General features: G+C 39.6%; 1 protein-coding gene across 7 annotated transcripts in view; it reads right to left on the reverse strand.

The window, feature by feature from the left end:
• The window catches only part of CLCN3 (chloride voltage-gated channel 3), a 92,157-nt gene that overhangs the window by 12,413 nt on the left and 62,113 nt on the right, over positions 1-17,631 (reverse strand). For all 7 annotated transcript variants that reach the window (XM_075611579.1, XM_075611597.1, XM_075611554.1 and 4 more), the window contains 7 exons: positions 15,943-16,042; positions 15,151-15,338; positions 13,586-13,708; positions 11,230-11,436; positions 10,149-10,229; positions 9,084-9,629; positions 7,156-7,342 (listed from right to left, as the gene is read on the reverse strand). In XM_075611579.1, coding sequence (XP_075467694.1) covers positions 7,156-7,342; positions 9,084-9,629; positions 10,149-10,229; positions 11,230-11,436; positions 13,586-13,708; positions 15,151-15,338; positions 15,943-16,042 — 1,432 coding nt within the window. The remainder of the gene's footprint in view (positions 1-7,155; positions 7,343-9,083; positions 9,630-10,148; positions 10,230-11,229; positions 11,437-13,585; positions 13,709-15,150; positions 15,339-15,942; positions 16,043-17,631) is intronic.

A 17,631-nucleotide genomic window follows, 5' to 3' on the forward strand; every position in this document is an offset into this window, starting at 1 on the left:
CCCTTGTAGTTATGCTTCAGCCTCCAGCACTCTGTGACCTCGGACAAACGTGTTTATCCAGCTGAAATCGGATAACACTAATGATATTTCTCGTCACACATGTTCTCACTAGAGACTTTTTTTGTAAGATTTTCAGGATCCAACCGCTGGGGTGGTTGAATAACATAACTGGGGAACGCTTAAAGATCAAATTTGAATGAAACGTCACAATTGATCTCAATCTGTTATCATCTAGGGGGCAAAATACCCCAATACACAAAATAGAAAAATGCTATTAGGGCTACAAACAATGTGTACAAGTAAATAAAGAGGAAGGTCCCCGCTCTGCTGATACTGAATTAATACGTACTAGAGGGGTATAGGGTAGAACATGTATAGACGATAAAAGAAGTCCCTCAGGTAAGCACTCAACCTCTACTGAATTGAAATCATAATAGTTTATTTACGTGGGGTTTTTTATATTTGGGGAACCCCTCAAAGCGCTAGGTGCTATTAATTTCTTTATATTTGGTGCTTTTTTATACACCATTTGGACTCTATCAGGTAAAGAGGTACCTATGATGGGATCATTCTTTAGAATCGACCAGTGGTTATTCAGTATGTTATTTATTTTGTATGCATCCCTATTATATTGGGTAATGAAGGGTACTTTTAAGTTGTCATCTCCACTAGATTTTACCTTAGGAGTTAACATAGACTCTCTAAATTGATTTTATAACCATTTTAAAATTTTATTGTTAAATGTGGTCTGAGGACAAAATAAATCTATGTATTTTAAACCAAGTGTATAAAAATGTATGTTTTATAATTAATTGTATCAATTGTCTGTTACTTGCACTTTAATATTGTCAATAGATGATTACAGAACATATGCTTTACAGAGATAGTCTCGTTTCATTCTCACTATAGCCTTAAATATCTATGATTAACGTGAATAGAATCAGGTGAACTACCAACCAATGAGAATAGAATTGAGGGTATATATATCCCCACTAAGCAATAGAATGTCACTCCTGATGAAACCTATGTGGTGAAACGCGTAGAGTGACGCTCTATCCCTGAGACGGCTGGAACCCCAGGAAGTGGACGCGGCGGATGACATCACTTCCGGTGTTTGGAACGCACCGGTGGAACGCACGCCACGAGAGAGGGGAAGCGGAGATACCATCCACCCGGCCGGAGAGATCCATTGAGATCTAAAATGCTTACCTGTATTTGAAACAATGTGAGTGTAACTTGTTTTATTTACTTTTGATAAATTATACATACGGTCTGCACTATGTCCAGTTGTATCTTTTAAATAAGGTTCCTGGGAGTCCATATACACGGGGAAACATTGATTTCTGCATCTCCTGGTGACTGAGTGAACGCCTTAAAAGATACCTTTATGTGCCTGCAAAACCTCACACGTTTGTGAGTATATATTTAGAGAGCAGTGTCATCACTATTTCAGTTCACTAACTTTATCTTAACAATATTGCACTATCACTATTTTATTCTTTTTACATATATTGCGCTTCCCGGAGACTTCATCGCCATTTCATATCAAGAGGATTGACCGAGCAAACCTCAACCGGGTCACAGCTGCATCTCCCTATATGTTTACATAAGTATAACTGTTTATTAATTTTTTCACTTTATATGATTTATATCTGAATATTTAGAGCGCCACAATTTGATAAGTTTCCTTTTGTATGCACTTTCTCTATATTATCAAGGCTGCTCCTAATAGATTCAGTTTTTTGAAATTGCACTTTATTTCTAGATTTAATGGCTAGCTCCAATATATTTCAAAATAGGAGTAACAGACATCTCAATTTAGACACATACTTTAAGGATGCCAACCTTTCGTTCAAAGAAGACCAAGAGCAGATAAATGCCACTTGTATTAAATTAGAACGTACAATGATTAAGGATACTAAAAAATGGATAGATCTACTGTTTCTCAAGAAATATGTAGAATACAAAATAATCCCAAGAGGACTGAGGGTCCAAAAAAATCCATCTATGGACTTAAGTGACGAGGATTTTTTACTAAAATGGAATAGTGCACAAGACGAATGTTCTTTCAATTTAATTAAAATTATTAAGTCACAACAAGAAAAGCATTTAATAAAACTAGATAAGGAAATAGAAGATCTACGTTTAGAACTAGGATCCCTTGAAAACATTAAAGACTATAATGAGCGAGACCAAAAAATACAAAAAAATATTGATAAATTTAAAAAGGAAGTAATTGAAATTAAATTACAAAAATTCAGAAGGGATCAGGATGACTATGCCAAAGGAATAGAAAGGACCTGGAACAAAGGTTCAAAAAATGGCAAAAAATCACCAACTAGCCCTGACCCATCTGGGGATAAAAATCCCATAACTACTTCCACTATGGACACCTCATATAGAGGGAGATTTATAGAGTATTACCCCAAAAACCATGCAGGTTTCTTACCACAGGTATTAGTCAAGAAAAATTATATTAAACATCCATCTACTGGGGGGAAATCTAAAGAAAAAACTAAACATCTGGAGATTAAAGATATTATGGAATCCTCTGGGAAGGGAAAATCAAAAATGGGCCAATCAATTGATTCACCCTCTCCCTCATCTTCTTCTTCTTTTTTGGCACAAGGGGGGTGCATGAGTTCCTGGGAAACCAGGAACCCATTTCACCCCCTAACAATTCCGAAACCAGGTCTTGTTCAAAGAAACAAAAGACGCATGTCAGAGGGAGACGAGGGGGGAGATTACGGAAAGGCAAGAAAAATACAATAAATACTAAAAATATTTTTAATTTGAGCAAATTTTTTTTTAACGGATTGTGAAAATAAAGTGATCAGTAAGGGACTTACATTTGCTCCCACCATTGGACCAAATAAATTTGGTCTTTATGTAGATACACATAAATTTTTAAGAACATTAACCCTAAAAAGATTCTTTATGAATAAAGATGTGGAGTCTAGAAATTGGGAAGATAAAAATAAAAATACTAATTCAATAATTCCCAATACTAGTACCCCAAACTTTGTTCATTCGAAATTTAAGCCTCAATCACAATTTTTTCCCAAATTTGCCAAGGGGAATTATCTTGAGGTATTCTTTCAATTAGTAACAAAGGATTTGGAATCTTTATGTAATAATAAGGACAGGCAGCATCATAACCTGACTAAAGAAGAAAAAATAGCGCTAGAAGGATTAACATCAGATAAAACAATTGTGATTAAACCAGCAGATAAGGGGGGGGGGGTGTTGTGATTATGGATCATGAATATTATATGCAAGAATCAAATAAAATTTTGGGCGATACAATAACATATCAGAAATTGAAGTCTAATCCCACAATACTTTATAAAAAAGAACTTCAAGCCCTATTGGAGGATGGTAGAAGACTGGGAATTCTGGAGGAACATGAATTTCAGTTCCTATATGTGCAAGATCCAGCTTTCCCGGTCTTTTACTTCCTTCCAAAAATCCATAAAAATATCACACACCCCCCAGGGAGACCAATAATATCTGGGATTGGATCATTAACGGCTAACCTGTCTGAATTTATTGATAGCTATTTACAGGATAGTGTGAAAAAACAAAAATCTTATTTAAAAGATACCAGTGATGCAATCGGGGCCCTTAGGAACATAGAGTGGCAAGATAACTACATATTGGTGACCACCGATGTTACAGCCCTGTATACATCCATAAAACATGAGGATGGCTGCAGGGCGGTAAAAATGTTCCTAGAGAAAGAAGGGAAAATCCCAGGGGTACAGATAGAATTCCTCATCAGATGTATCCAATTTGTTTTAACCAAAAATTTCTTTTGGTTCAATGATGAGTTCTACCTGCAATTATGTGGAACCGCCATGGGGACCAAATTTGCACCCAGCTATGCTAACCTACTCATGGCCATGAGGGAAGATCTGTACATATGGTCTTGGATGGGTCGGGGTGCAAATTTGGTCACATGGCGGAGGTTCATTGATGATATTGTCTTTGTTTGGAAGGGTTCACTGGAGGATTTGGACACATTTTTTATGTATCTAAACAATAATGATCTAAACCTTAAATTTACTTCCACTTTTAGTAAGACCACTGTTAACTTTCTGGACCTAACAATATACATTGAAAATAATGTTATTAAGACAAAAAATTTCTTCAAAGATGTAGACGCAAACAATTACATCCTGCAGTCAAGCTGCCATCTAAACAGATGGATAAACAATATTCCATACGGCCAATACTGCAGAATTAAACGAAATTGCACTGATAATGAGGTGTATGAAGAACAATCTACTATATTGTCCAGAAAGTTTTCAGAACGGAACTACAAACCCAATGTCATACAAAAAGCATTGGATAAAATAAGACAAGTATCAAGAGAGTCTATGTTAACTCCTAAGGTAAAATCTAGTGGAGATGACAATTTAAAAGTACCCTTCATTACCCAATATAATAGGGATGCATACAAAATAAATAACATACTGAATAACCACTGGTCGATTCTAAAGAATGATCCCATCATAGGTACCTCTTTACCTGATAGAGTCCAAATGGTGTATAAAAAAGCACCAAATATAAAGAAATTAATAGCACCTAGCGCTTTGAGGGGTTCCCCAAATATAAAAAACCCCACGTGGTTAGAACCCCCTAAAGGGTTTTTTGATTGTAAATTTTGCACAGCCTGCCATTACAGTTGTAAAACTACAAATACCTTCCAGTCTAACATTACTAAGAAGGTATATAATATAAAACAACATTTAAACTGTAGATCCAACTTTGTTGTATATTTGATCGAATGCGAGTGTGGTCTACAATACATAGGGAAAACCATTAGACCCTTGAAAATACGTATTTTGGAACACATAGGGAATATAAAAAGGAAAATGACAACCCATAGTGTTCCAAACCACTTTCTAATGGCACATAACACGGACCCTAAAGGGTTAAAATTCAAAGCAATAGAGCAAGTTGTGCCCCATTGGAGAGGGGGAAACAGACACACAGCATTGATCAAAAGAGAGTCATTCTGGATGTATGAACTAAAAACTATGTTCCCGTCCGGTTTGAACCTAGATTTCGATTTGAAACCTTTTTTGTGATTTTAAATGAACTAATTCTTTGTTTTTACTCTCATTTTAGAAATTGCCTTTACCAAGAATGATTAATGTTATGCACTTTCCATCTATATCCCCCTAGAGTAGGGAACATTCCCTTTGACTACCTGTTTTTAATAATGCTGTTTAAATATTACACTGTAGTAATTTTAACATTTTATCTAAGTTTCAAAACTGATTTTATAACCATTTTAAAATTTTATTGTTAAATGTGGTCTGAGGACAAAATAAATCTATGTATTTTAAACCAAGTGTATAAAATGTATGTTTTATAATTAATTGTATCAATTGTCTGTTACTTGCACTTTAATATTGTCAATAGATGATTACAGAACATATGCTTTACAGAGATAGTCTCGTTTCATTCTCACTATAGCCTTAAATATCTATGATTAACGTGAATAGAATCAGGTGAACTACCAACCAATGAGAATAGAATTGAGGGTATATATATCCCCACTAAGCAATAGAATGTCACTCCTGATGAAACCTATGTGGTGAAACGCGTAGAGTGACGCTCTATCCCTGAGACGGCTGGAACCCCAGGAAGTGGACGCGGCGGATGACATCACTTCCGGTGTTTGGAACGCACCGGTGGAACGCACGCCACGAGAGAGGGGAAGCGGAGATACCATCCACCCGGCTGGAGAGATCCATTGAGATCTAAAATGCTTACCTGTATTTGAAACAATGTGAGTGTAACTTGTTTTATTTACTTTTGATAAATTATACATACGGTCTGCACTATGTCCAGTTGTATCTTTTAAATAAGGTTCCTGGGAGTCCATATACACGGGGAAACATTGATTTCTGCATCTCCTGGTGACTGAGTGAACGCCTTAAAAGATACCTTTATGTGCCTGCAAAACCTCACACGTTTGTGAGTATATATTTAGAGAGCAGTGTCATCACTATTTGAGTTCACTAACTTTATCTTAACAATATTGCACTATCACTATTTTATTCTTTTTACATATATTGCGCTTCCAATGTGACTTCATATATCACATTGCAACTTCCTAAAACACACTGGTTTTCCATTTTTTCATTTCTGAGGGTAGGGAGGGGTACTGCCAAGAGAGGCGTGACATCTGGGTCACATAGTGACCTGGGGAGCGAGAGGTCTAAAAAAGAAAAAGGGGAGGGGGGTTCGGGGGTGAGGGGAAAGGGGTTCCCACCCCAACTGTGGTGGCCTGTCCGTTGTTCATGCTTTGGTCTCTTTGGCCAGGAGACCTGTAGATGGGCCCCTTTGGGGGATCAGTGACCCGCCCAGGGTTCCCATACTTTGTAGTGACTCTCAGTCTTACGCTTGAGGAAAGCTGTCAGCCTCTCCATTAGCATCACTTCATCCACTCTTCTCTTCACCGCCTGTTTGGAGGGGGGAGAGATCTTTTTCCAGGAGAACGCCACAGTGCACCTTGCCGCGGTGAGGATAAAGGAGATTAATTTCCCCACTGGGCGGTCAATTTCCTCTATTGGCCTGCCCAGGAGGTAGGTCAGTGGGTCAGGAGGTATTGTGAGGCCGGTTACCTCTTGGATTAAAATTTGGATTGTAAGCCAAAAGTTCTGGATTTTTGGACATGACCACCAAATGTGGGCCATGTCGCCTCTCTGCCCACAGCCTCTCCAGCATAGATCTGAGGCCAGGGGGTAGATTTGCTTCAATCTGACTGGGGTAAGATACCAGTGGAACATGATTTTGTAGATATTTTCTTTTGTTGTGGTACAAATGGAAGTTCCTGAAGCTGCGTCCCATATGTCCTCCCAGTCTTCTCTATCTATGTCTATGTTTAATTCGTAAAGATTGTGTTTTAATGAATAATTGTAGATATATTTTCTATTGTTTTTGGCATTGCAGTTTTTTTCTGCAACCCTCATCTATTTCCCCAACTACTGGAAAGATACCCATGTAATGACAAATACATGATACAAGTCCTGTAGAGCCAAGACATCACTAAATGAGGAGGGAGTGTGTATAAAAGGGAAGCACTTTCTGATATCGGGACTTTTAAATAAGTAAATGGACCTCCTGGTCCCAGGCACCTACCTAAACATGCAGCAGCACCAACCATGGCATAGAGCCCCGGGGTGATGCAATCTGCTCCAACTTCACACCACTCCTTGAAGATAAACCAGTCATGATGATAATAAGCCAGCTGTTCTACTGCAATGCCCACAATCCTTCCTGCTATGGCCCCAATAGCCATGCTTGGGATGAACAGACCTGAGGGAACCTGCAGTTAAACAAGAAGAGTAAGAAGAGTAAATGTGTTGGTGAGTCTCACTCTCAAACTGCGACCTACAACAGACTAGAACAAGAAAGTAGAGGTTTGGAGAGAAGGGTGCTCACATAAAAGTGTATGCTTTGAACATAATATAGCATACATTTACAGTATAAACAGTAATAAACAAACTCGAACTGTCCATGATAACTTAATGTCCTAAGGGGGACAAAGGGCCTAGTAGTGTCCACTTGACCACCATACCCAATGGCCTTTGAATATTAACCCCCAATAGATATGCTCATCACCAGTAGTAAGGCTAAAGGTAAATATATAATATATGTAGAAGCAGCAACAAGCGGTATAGGACGTAGGAGCACAGCAAGAGAGATTCCAGCAGGAAAAAATAAGTTGAGGGCAACTCCATGTAAAAATAAGGAGGCTTTAATTAATCAGCTCACAATGAGAGTGAAAGAACGCACGCACCAACGCGTTTCATCCTGTGTGACTTTATCAAGCCACTGGATGAACCGCGTTGGTGCGTGCGTTCTTTCACTCTCATTGTGAGCTGATTAATTAAAGCCTCCTTATTTTTACCTGAAGTTGCCCTCAACTTATTTTTTCCTGGTGGAAACTCTCTTGCTGTGCTCCTATGTCCTATACCGCATGTTAGAACAAGAAAGTAGGTGGAAGGGGATGTCATGGACACAAAATCATACTGGGCACTTTACAGAGGAGCTGTGACAATGGTATTTATCAGCCTTAGCCACTTAGCTCTGCTAATGAGACCAATTACACGACTCCGCTAATTGGAAATGTCCATTGAAGAATAAAGTAGTTACAACTCAGTGACTCCATTTACAATGTCCCTGAACTGGAGAGTTGATTGGTTATTCATGATATATCAATAATATAAGCATAGCACTTACCCCTTCTGTACACACCAGAAATAAAAAAAATACACGTTCATGCCAGTTAAAATATAAAATTAACATTATTACATATTGAACCTTGTCAAACAAGGCAAGATCTGATGCATAGAAGCAAATGTCATCTTCAATTTACAACACACATCAATGATTAATAAAAGTGTGTCATAATTGGGAGAAGTTTTCTTTACATGTATTTTAGATTAATTTAAAAAATGAAAATAAATAAAAAGCCTAAGTATGCAACATCTGTTTTTGCTTCAGTCATTTTCATTAAAATTTAATAAATATGGGAGTTGATTCATCATTTTGTCAAAACGTTTAATGCTCACTGGAGTGCAACAGACACGATGCAAACCTTGCAGAGTGCGCTTATCTTTTAAAGAACGCAAAAAAAAATTTTTTAAAGCCATTAGAGCTCTACACAAGTATAAGGTTATATCCAAGATCACCGGCAACCTATTATTCCCTACTTGCTCTGACATGCAATCCTGCATTTGGCAGCTGTATACAGTATGTAGAAGAGAAGTACTCTAGTTTTAAGAAAATTGTGATTTCTATGGGGCATTTATCTGTGCATGAAAAATTACTTGTACTGTCTATTAAAGCAAATATCTACAAATGTTATTCACATCGGCAGCGCAATATATGCAGAGATGAAAAAATGGAAAACTCCAGGACTTCTTTATGACTCATAGGTCGTTATGATCACCTTTAGCCAGTCTTATGAAACAAGGCTGTAGAAGAAATTGGAGACACGGCCTATCTTGGACAGGCTGGAGTATGACTGAGCCATATAGAGGCAAGGCTTACGCAAGAGTTACCTTGATGCCGAAGGTGAACACAGTCATGATGATCTTAAACACAAGGGCCAAGCATAGCTGCCACATGGCTGAGTACACGCCGTATCCTGCAGGGCGGTCAGGGATATCATCCACTATCTTGCTGGCGTTCATGTCGTTTCTGTAGTCACAGAGAGAGGAGGATTCCAGGGGCCCGCAATCCGTGAACAGCTCCTTGATCAGCTGGCTGGTGTTGAAGCGAGTGTACGGGTTGGGGAAAGCAATGATCGCTGTAATGGCTGCCACAATGATCACCTCCAGCACCGGGTACTTCCCAAATTTGGTTGTCTTACGGCGCCGGCACCAGGCTATGTTTGCACGGATGAAAAAAGCTCCCCACAGCCCTCCAAACACACCCAGCAGGATGAACGGGATGAGTTCGAACAGGTACCAAGGAGTGTGGTACTCCACGTAGAAGAGGACGAGGCGGCTGTTCCCAAAGGGGTTGATTGATCTTAGAATAAATGCTGCTACCAAGGCTGCAAAGAAGGACCTCCACAATGTCTTCAAAGGGAAGTAGTAACTCACCTAGAGAGAGTAACGGCAGACAGGTAAAGCAGTGTTCCCCTCAAAAATGCTTTATTTATTTATTTTTAAACCATATTTTACACTTGGCGCTACGGTCATATTAGGTCTTGTTCATTAAAAAAAATGACTTTCCTAAAATACAGTACATCTATCAAGACATGAACACATTATTGATATTTGGTTGGTTTCTGTGGTTCCTAGGGCAATCCCTGAAGTTCTCTGGTGTAATACATACATCTCTCTATACATACATGTTTATCTTTTTTCTTTTTTTTAAACACGCACAGATAAGTGTGTGTTAAAAAAAGAAAGATTTATTATATCAAGCCTACTATCAGCCGTAAGTGTGGTTGCTCTTTGCAAAATGTAGCGGATATGCTACAGCAGAAGCTTTTTAGAAAAAAAGATGGTGAAATGTCCGAAGGGTTGTTAGAAAGATGGCATATTCAGAAAACTGTAACTTCCATAAAAAAAATAAGGGTAAAAACAAACACTTTGTAGGATTTCAAAAGCTCTTACCTCCTCCAAGCTAAAAAGAACACCACCTATGGGAGCTCCGAAAGCTACAGACACCCCCGCTGCTGAGGCAGCCGACAGGACCTGGGACAACAACGTAACCGCAATATGTCAATATACATATATAAACTGAAATTACACGTATGACTACATTGTAGAGTCCTGATCACGTTTTCAGTTTTGCCCAAAACATTGAGTCTTATTATGCCTGTGTGTCAGCCCTTTACTCATTTTGGGATTTGTAATATTTTCATTAAATATGTTTTGCATCGTATCTTTATTGAATGTCATAGGTTTTAAATGTTGGATTATATGCTAATATAATTGCTTGTTTCATCCCCTGTCTCTGCTCTCCCTTGCCTGCCTACGACCCCCCTCCTTACCTGCTCTCGAGCTCCACGCGTCATATGACGTCACGACGTCCTGTAACGCGCTGCCATTTGACCCTGCGTTGTCAGGGAAGAGCCAGCTAAGAGCAGGTAAGTGAAGTTGCGGAGGCCTCGCGCCTCCCCCGGCATTTAATTTACATGCCTGGGGGAAAAGTGCGGAGGCTCTGCAACCACGCGCCCCCCTTAGAAAATCCCACGCCCCCCAGTTTGCGCACCGCTTCTTTAAGGCATGGGGGCGTGAGATTTTTTTGGAGGGAAGGGGGGGGGGCGGCGGTTATAGAGGCCCCGCGCTCTTCCCAAAAGCATTTAAATTAAATACCAGGGAGCGCGCGAGGCCTCTGTAACTTACTTCACTTGGCTTTAGGCAACGCGGCGTCACAGGACGTGATGTGACATGACCCCATATTGTCATTTGATGCCAGTTCCTAGGTAAAGGGGGGCGGGGGGCGCAAGCACTGGGACTGAGCAAGCAGGGGGCGCAGACAGTGTGCACACCCCTGCTTTAAGGTACTCTCTCCAGTTTATTTTGACCTCCCAAAAGATACAAATCAAAAAGAAAATATTTGCTAGAGTGCCATTTTAAACATTTGTCAAAGGGTATATGAATTTAGTTGAAGTTAAACCTCTAGAAATTCTCATGCAGAAATGTTTAATATCCGCTCTGTGAATGTGCATGCTTATGGCAGAAGACGTACCTCCCTTTTCTTCGCTTCATTTGTGCTGTACTTCGGAAAAAGGTAGGAAAATATATTTCCACAGCAACAAGCAACGTGTACCAAGGGTCCTTCCTTCCCCAAGCTCAGGCCGGACGCCACGGCAAGAACCAGTGTGACCGTTTTGATCATTAACGTCCATTTGCCCAGATATCCTCTGATGATGAATCCACTTAAAATAGTTTTAATCTAGAAACATGAACAACAATGATAGATTTGATGACCGTGCTCGATTAACAAACAAAACTGTGATAACCTTTATGTCTAGTTCTCTACTGCAGCTTAATCTTTGAAGACACTAAGGGCACTAATCCCTTATTAATAAAAACAAACTAGACAAGAAAAATGAAAACACTACCAAAGTTTCAGGTTACAATGTTTATAAATCCAACATTATATATACACATATTGGCTCTCTCCTCAACTGTTATCCCCCTCACTGTTAAACACTTAATTGAGAAGCAACCCCTTATTATTTTCCAAAGAAAACAACCAAATGTTTGATTTAATTATGATAACATTCTTAAGTCGTTTTTAAAAAGTAGTGTTTGTTTTGCAAATTAACAAGGGTTGCACCTTTAAGTGCTGGATGAACCTGCAATCTATTCTGACATCCAACCACTGAGAAATAAACTAACTGGGCGTGAATCAAACATAATTATATAAATAATACAATGGAAATCCATCCGGCAGAGATTGTAAAGTAATTTATACTCCCACAACTTCAGTGCTGGTCTCAAACTAAAAACAAGAAAAAAGTGATGCATCCAAATTGGTCAAAGTTCCTCAATAATATATGTAAATAATACTGGATAGCAATGGAAAGTCCATGAATGATATGGCAATTATCAGGTGCGGGCTAGGAGTCTAGTGGGGTCCACATGACCACCACAGTTGAAACACCATAACAGCCCCCCCTAGTAACCAATATAAAATGAACAGAGGCACTGGTAAACATATGCATATATGTAGGGGCGCTCTGGCCCTATTACCTTAGTGCTTGCAGGACTTCCAGATATCCAGGGCGTGCAGTTCATCCAGGTAGATAGCCAGCAGGAAGATAGGTGAAGATGTGTTGCACTGCCTCAATTTCCAACTCCCAATGAGACCGGAAAAAATACAAAGTGAGCACTCAGCTGAATAACAGGTCAGGTTTATTGCAGGGTGGTGCAGCAAGGGGACAGCAAAGCCACACGAACGCACCTACGCGTTTCGTGCACGAGGCACTTTATCAAGGTGACAAACAAGTATAAAACTGCGTGATTTATACTCACCTGTACTGTGCCTCGCCCGGCAGCGCGAGGCACAGTACAGGTGAGTATAGATCACGCAGTTTTATACTTGTTTGTCACCTTGATAAAGTGCCTCGTGCACGAAACGCGTAGGTGCGTTCGTGTGGCTTTGCTGTCCCCTTGCTGCACCACCCTGCAATAAACCTGACCTGTTATTCAGCTGAGTGCTCACTTTGTATTTTTTCCGGTCTCATTGGCAGTTGGAAATTGAGGCAGTGCAACACATCTTCACCTATCTTCCTGCTGGTCTCAAACTAGTTATGCGCATTGTAACCCCCAATATGTACCATAGAGAGCAGAATCTGCAAAAAGTATTGTTTATTCTTAAAGCTTCAGAAAGTTTGTCATTTGATAAAACTTTTGTTATGCAATAAATGGTAATTAGCACTTAACGTCATAAGCTTGCTATACGGACACAGCGTCTCTTGTCAAGAAAAGTCAATAATTCAGGCAGGTTTAGTGTGCCTTCGTAAATTAAAACATAGTTAGTACAGGTTATCTGAGAAGTGGTTAAGAAAGTGGTATACATAACGCACAAAAAAAATCTAACCAAGTAAATTAGATCAATCACCAGAGCTATTTTCTGTACTGTACGCATGACATTATTTTTAATGTTCAAGTAATAGGCACGTGTAAAAGGTATACTCTGTTCTGTGCTTGAAGATGCCAAGAATCCTATTATAATTCACAAATTAAATTGTTCAATAGAGGTACAACATGCTATAATTAAGATGGTGACATTTTTACGTTCCTGTGAAAAGGCAAGTACTAAAATGTAAATCGAGGTCTAATTGCAGCATGCTATCCCACATCTATTGTTTATCAAGTGAATAAATAATATTGTGTATAATACAGGGCTAGCGGATCCAAATGCAGATACCCATGCTATAAGCAAATAAGCCAAGTAAAGTTTCAACATTATGGACCTTTTTGGATGATCATAATCAGCACATCGCTAAGAATATCCATGTAACGTACAACTTTTTCACGATCACAAAAACAAACTTGAAATAAAATGTGTGTTGCTTTAACTCAGTAAAACTCACCTCTGGAATTCCTGACCCACAAGCGTAAGGAGCAAACACCTTTACTAGCGATACAGCCATAAAGGCAAAACTCAAAGCCCAGAAAATGTACATAATGTAGTTCATTATATATGAACCCGGACCCTGGAAAATAAAAACGGGAAGGGGGAGAAACAACACTTTAGCAAGATGCAACATAGTGATTTTTCTACAGGTAAAATGAGCATAGCACAATCACTCTCTTAGATTAGGATATGTCATTCACTTTAGAACTTGTCCTACAGCTGCCACCCTTGCCCAACCACCACAAAAAGTTTGCCCTGGAGTGGTGAAAAAGCTTAATATACTGCAGCCAGTGAATGACAAGTGACTTAACAATGCTAAGATGGCTGACTCCTAACAAAAGAAAATGGTAAAGAATAAAAAGGTAAGAATAGACACCACCCCCCTGAAGAAGTGGTTATTCTGCAGTATATAATTATCTACAGGAGTCTAAGGGGTATTTTATGAACTTTAAATACCTCCTTATGCGAACACCTGAAAGTAGTTGCTAATCCCAATAGCAGCAGTAATATTTAGCTACATACCATACAGAGTGCTCCTTTGGGGAGAGACCTTTGCAACACTGTTAAGAATGTATCAATCTCTGTTGCTAATCCACAATGGGATACTAGATATCTGCATTTACTAGTTCACAGATATTGTTGGAATATTTTTAAACACATGTACTGCTAGGATACTTACCTCTGGGTTCATATCAGGAGCCAATGCAGTTATAAGAATCTATATATGAATATATATTTTCCAACAAATACTATATGCTAATCGGCTGATACTAAACTGATAAGCTGATAAACTGATACTAAACTGTATATTTGTGTACAAAAGTAGTGCCATTTGAAGGATTTAGCAACTGCGGAGTTATAAAACAGTATACATATGGTCAAAATTATTTATATGCTAATCTAACTGGACTGCAGGATTAGAGAACAATACGACTATACAAAAGGATAATTTATCTATATTATTCCAGTTCTCTATCACTACTCGGAATTTTTAATTGACTTTTTAACTACACTAGTAAGATTAATTTGATGTATATAATTATTTTGGATTTTATTTCCCCTAGCCCTTACTGGTTATGTTTTTGACCTCTTGAAGGTATCTACTTATGGGGTATTTGTGCCAAAACACTGATTATATTGGTATTGAGTGCATTTTTGTGGGGTCTCTTTCTGACCCTTCTTGGGTTAAATCTGTGCGCTATATACAAATTACCTCCATGCACCTGCCATGAAACTTCTTTAGGACTATATTATAGGTGAGCAGCCTGATTCATCTGTTTCAAAAGAAAATGCCTTCATTTTCTTATACATTTCAGGTGTATAATTCTTTATTATACAGTATGCTATTATTATTATTGTACATATACTATTTTTGCAGCAATCTTGAAGCATCTCTTAAAAAAACACTATAGCCTGGTCTTTTATGTCGTGAGTTTAGTGTTCTAACAAGCCAGGAGTTTGATTTATTGAATGCCTGACAGGTCTCTTGGATTTCATGCTCCCCTGCAGGAAGAGACTTACTTCTGCTTGCCCGATTATTAGATCTGCCCACGTCTGCCATTCAGGACACTTGTCTCGCTCTTCAAACGTTGCCTCATTGGATCCCCAGCAGCACTGTTCATGGTTAAACCAAAATGCAGTCATGCAAATCCCTTCCTTCAAATCAGTCAACCAGTCAGCAGCAATGTCTATTAAGCCTGCAAGGGCACCTGTGGGCAAGACACATGGAGAGTTTGTAACAACTGCGGTTTTATGTTAACACAGCAATGGCAAGAACCATTTCAATAACAATACAAGCGTTTTGAGAATAAGAAGGTTGTAACCTCACCAGTTAAACCTCATTCTTTAAAAAAAGGAAAACATACAAATATGTAATAATGATGCAAGTACAAGGATTACACAGGCAAAAATATAAATCACTCGTGTCTAAACAGACATACAAAGCAGCCCCTTCAAAAACAGGCCTCTAGTGGTTAAAGTAATACTGAGTTATGTGCAGAGGGTGTCTAAAAAACAAACAAAGAATGAGCTCGTGTGCAAACTACAGCTCCTTTCCTTTAGGGCACCTTAATGTTTTGGGAGGCCATCTAATGTTCTGATTTGAAGTTTTGTTTAATGAGGTACATTCTGCTAATGACCGCTGTTTTATATAAAACAATCCCCATGGGCAGCGTTCTGCACACAAAACTGTATCACGCCGTCCTATTCCAATGTGTTTACAGTCTATTTTTGGCACCTGAGACATAGGAAATCTTCCAAAACTAAAATCCCCCTTGGGCACATAGAAACGTCAATTCCAAGTGCTCGTCTTACCTGATGCTAAACCAGTTAGTGTAACGACCAGCCACCCTGACCAGGCATCGTACAGACTTTTTGATAATTCCCACATAGATTCTTTCTTCTTGCTGTTAATCTAGAAAGGGAAAATCACGGCTTCTTTTTACACATAAAACACCACATAACCCAGTGCTCCCGTCTCCCTAAAGTAATCAATATGGAGCAACGCATAGAGCTATAAAACATTGGTTACAACCTTTTTTTGGGGGGGGGGAAGGGGGGCAATACATCTTGCTTTCTGTTTCTGATCAAATAACTCATACCAATCAAAATGAAGGTGTTATAGAGAAAAGACCTGAAGTACTGAACTAGTACTGTGCTTTCCATACGCAATGTTTAAGAAATATTTAAAGAACAAAAGCCGGGTCCAAAAGGGACGTGTATAGTTCACTCATCATGGTATATTTGATTTTCAAGACATTGAAGGACAGAAGGTGCCACCCCTCCCCAAGTTTGAACTTTTGCTTCATACTGTTGAGGTTGGGGGGGGGGGAAAAAACAAAAAACACATCTGTCCATCAAGTTCAACACGTAAGATATGTTCCAAAAGGCTTAAAGCAGCAATACTACATTCCCCCGTGTATTCTTCTTTATATATGTAAAGCATGTGGCAATGTACAGGGCCGCCAACAGGGGGGGGAGAGCTGGGACAAGTCTCCGGGGCCCTGTGGCTGGGGGGCCCGGCCCGTGCCCAAATTCTGCGGCCAGCTGCCGGGTCTCTGGTTGCTGCCACTGCCAAGTCCCCGGATCTCCCCAGCTGCCGCCTCCTCTTCTCATGTCCAGTTTGCAGCTCAAACTGCTGGGAACATTTGCAACAAATTATCACAAACAGGAAAGTGTTGCAAAATATTGCCCTGCTGGGGAGGTAGCTAAAAGCTTCTAAAGAAATCAAAAGGATGCTTTAAGGCCTGGGACATAGTTCCTTTAACAGTGCGTAGGCGCGCTGAGGCTCAGGGAAAGCGGTGCTTTCCCTGGCCTTACACAGCGCGCCGTCAGGGGGCAGGCCAGTGACGTCACGGAGCTGGTTCGCCCTCACCGCTCACGTGACCGGCCCTGCGCTCCGGCAAGCGGGGAAATTTCAAGACTCGGTGAGACACACGCTTCCGCAAGCGTGCTGACGCGTGCGCGAGCCCCTGCTAAAGCCGCTCTCATTGCGGCTGCAGGGGCTCAGTGCCGAGCAGCAGCGCGCTTCAGCACGGGTCAGCGCATAAGCCCTGACCATGCCCGAGGCCTAATACTCATTAAAGCAGCCAAAAATCTTATGAGTTTTTTTTTGTAAAATAAATCAGTTCTGTAGTATTAGATGATACTTATTGCATTTTTTTAATTCAACTCAATGCGATTTTTAATGAGTTTTAAAACATCCTTTGATTTCTATAGCAGTGCAACATCTTTGCAACACTTTCCTGTTTGTGATGGTTTGTTGCCAAAATTCCCAGCAGTTTGAGCTGCAAACTGTAACAATAGATAATGTTACCTTAGTAGTGCAAGGATACATTGTAGCTGCTGAGTTACACGGACTGAAACAGCTATTATGTTAGGCACAACATCAGGATTTTGACAGATTTATAACAGGAGAACCAAACAATTGCCATCTTAGGTAAGAACATACAATTATACATCGTCACATGCTTTACATATATAAGTAAGAAAAAAAAATGAAAA

The sequence above is a fragment of the Ascaphus truei genome, chromosome 1 (genome assembly GCF_040206685.1).
Source record: "Ascaphus truei isolate aAscTru1 chromosome 1, aAscTru1.hap1, whole genome shotgun sequence".
NCBI lineage: Eukaryota > Metazoa > Chordata > Amphibia > Anura > Ascaphidae > Ascaphus > Ascaphus truei.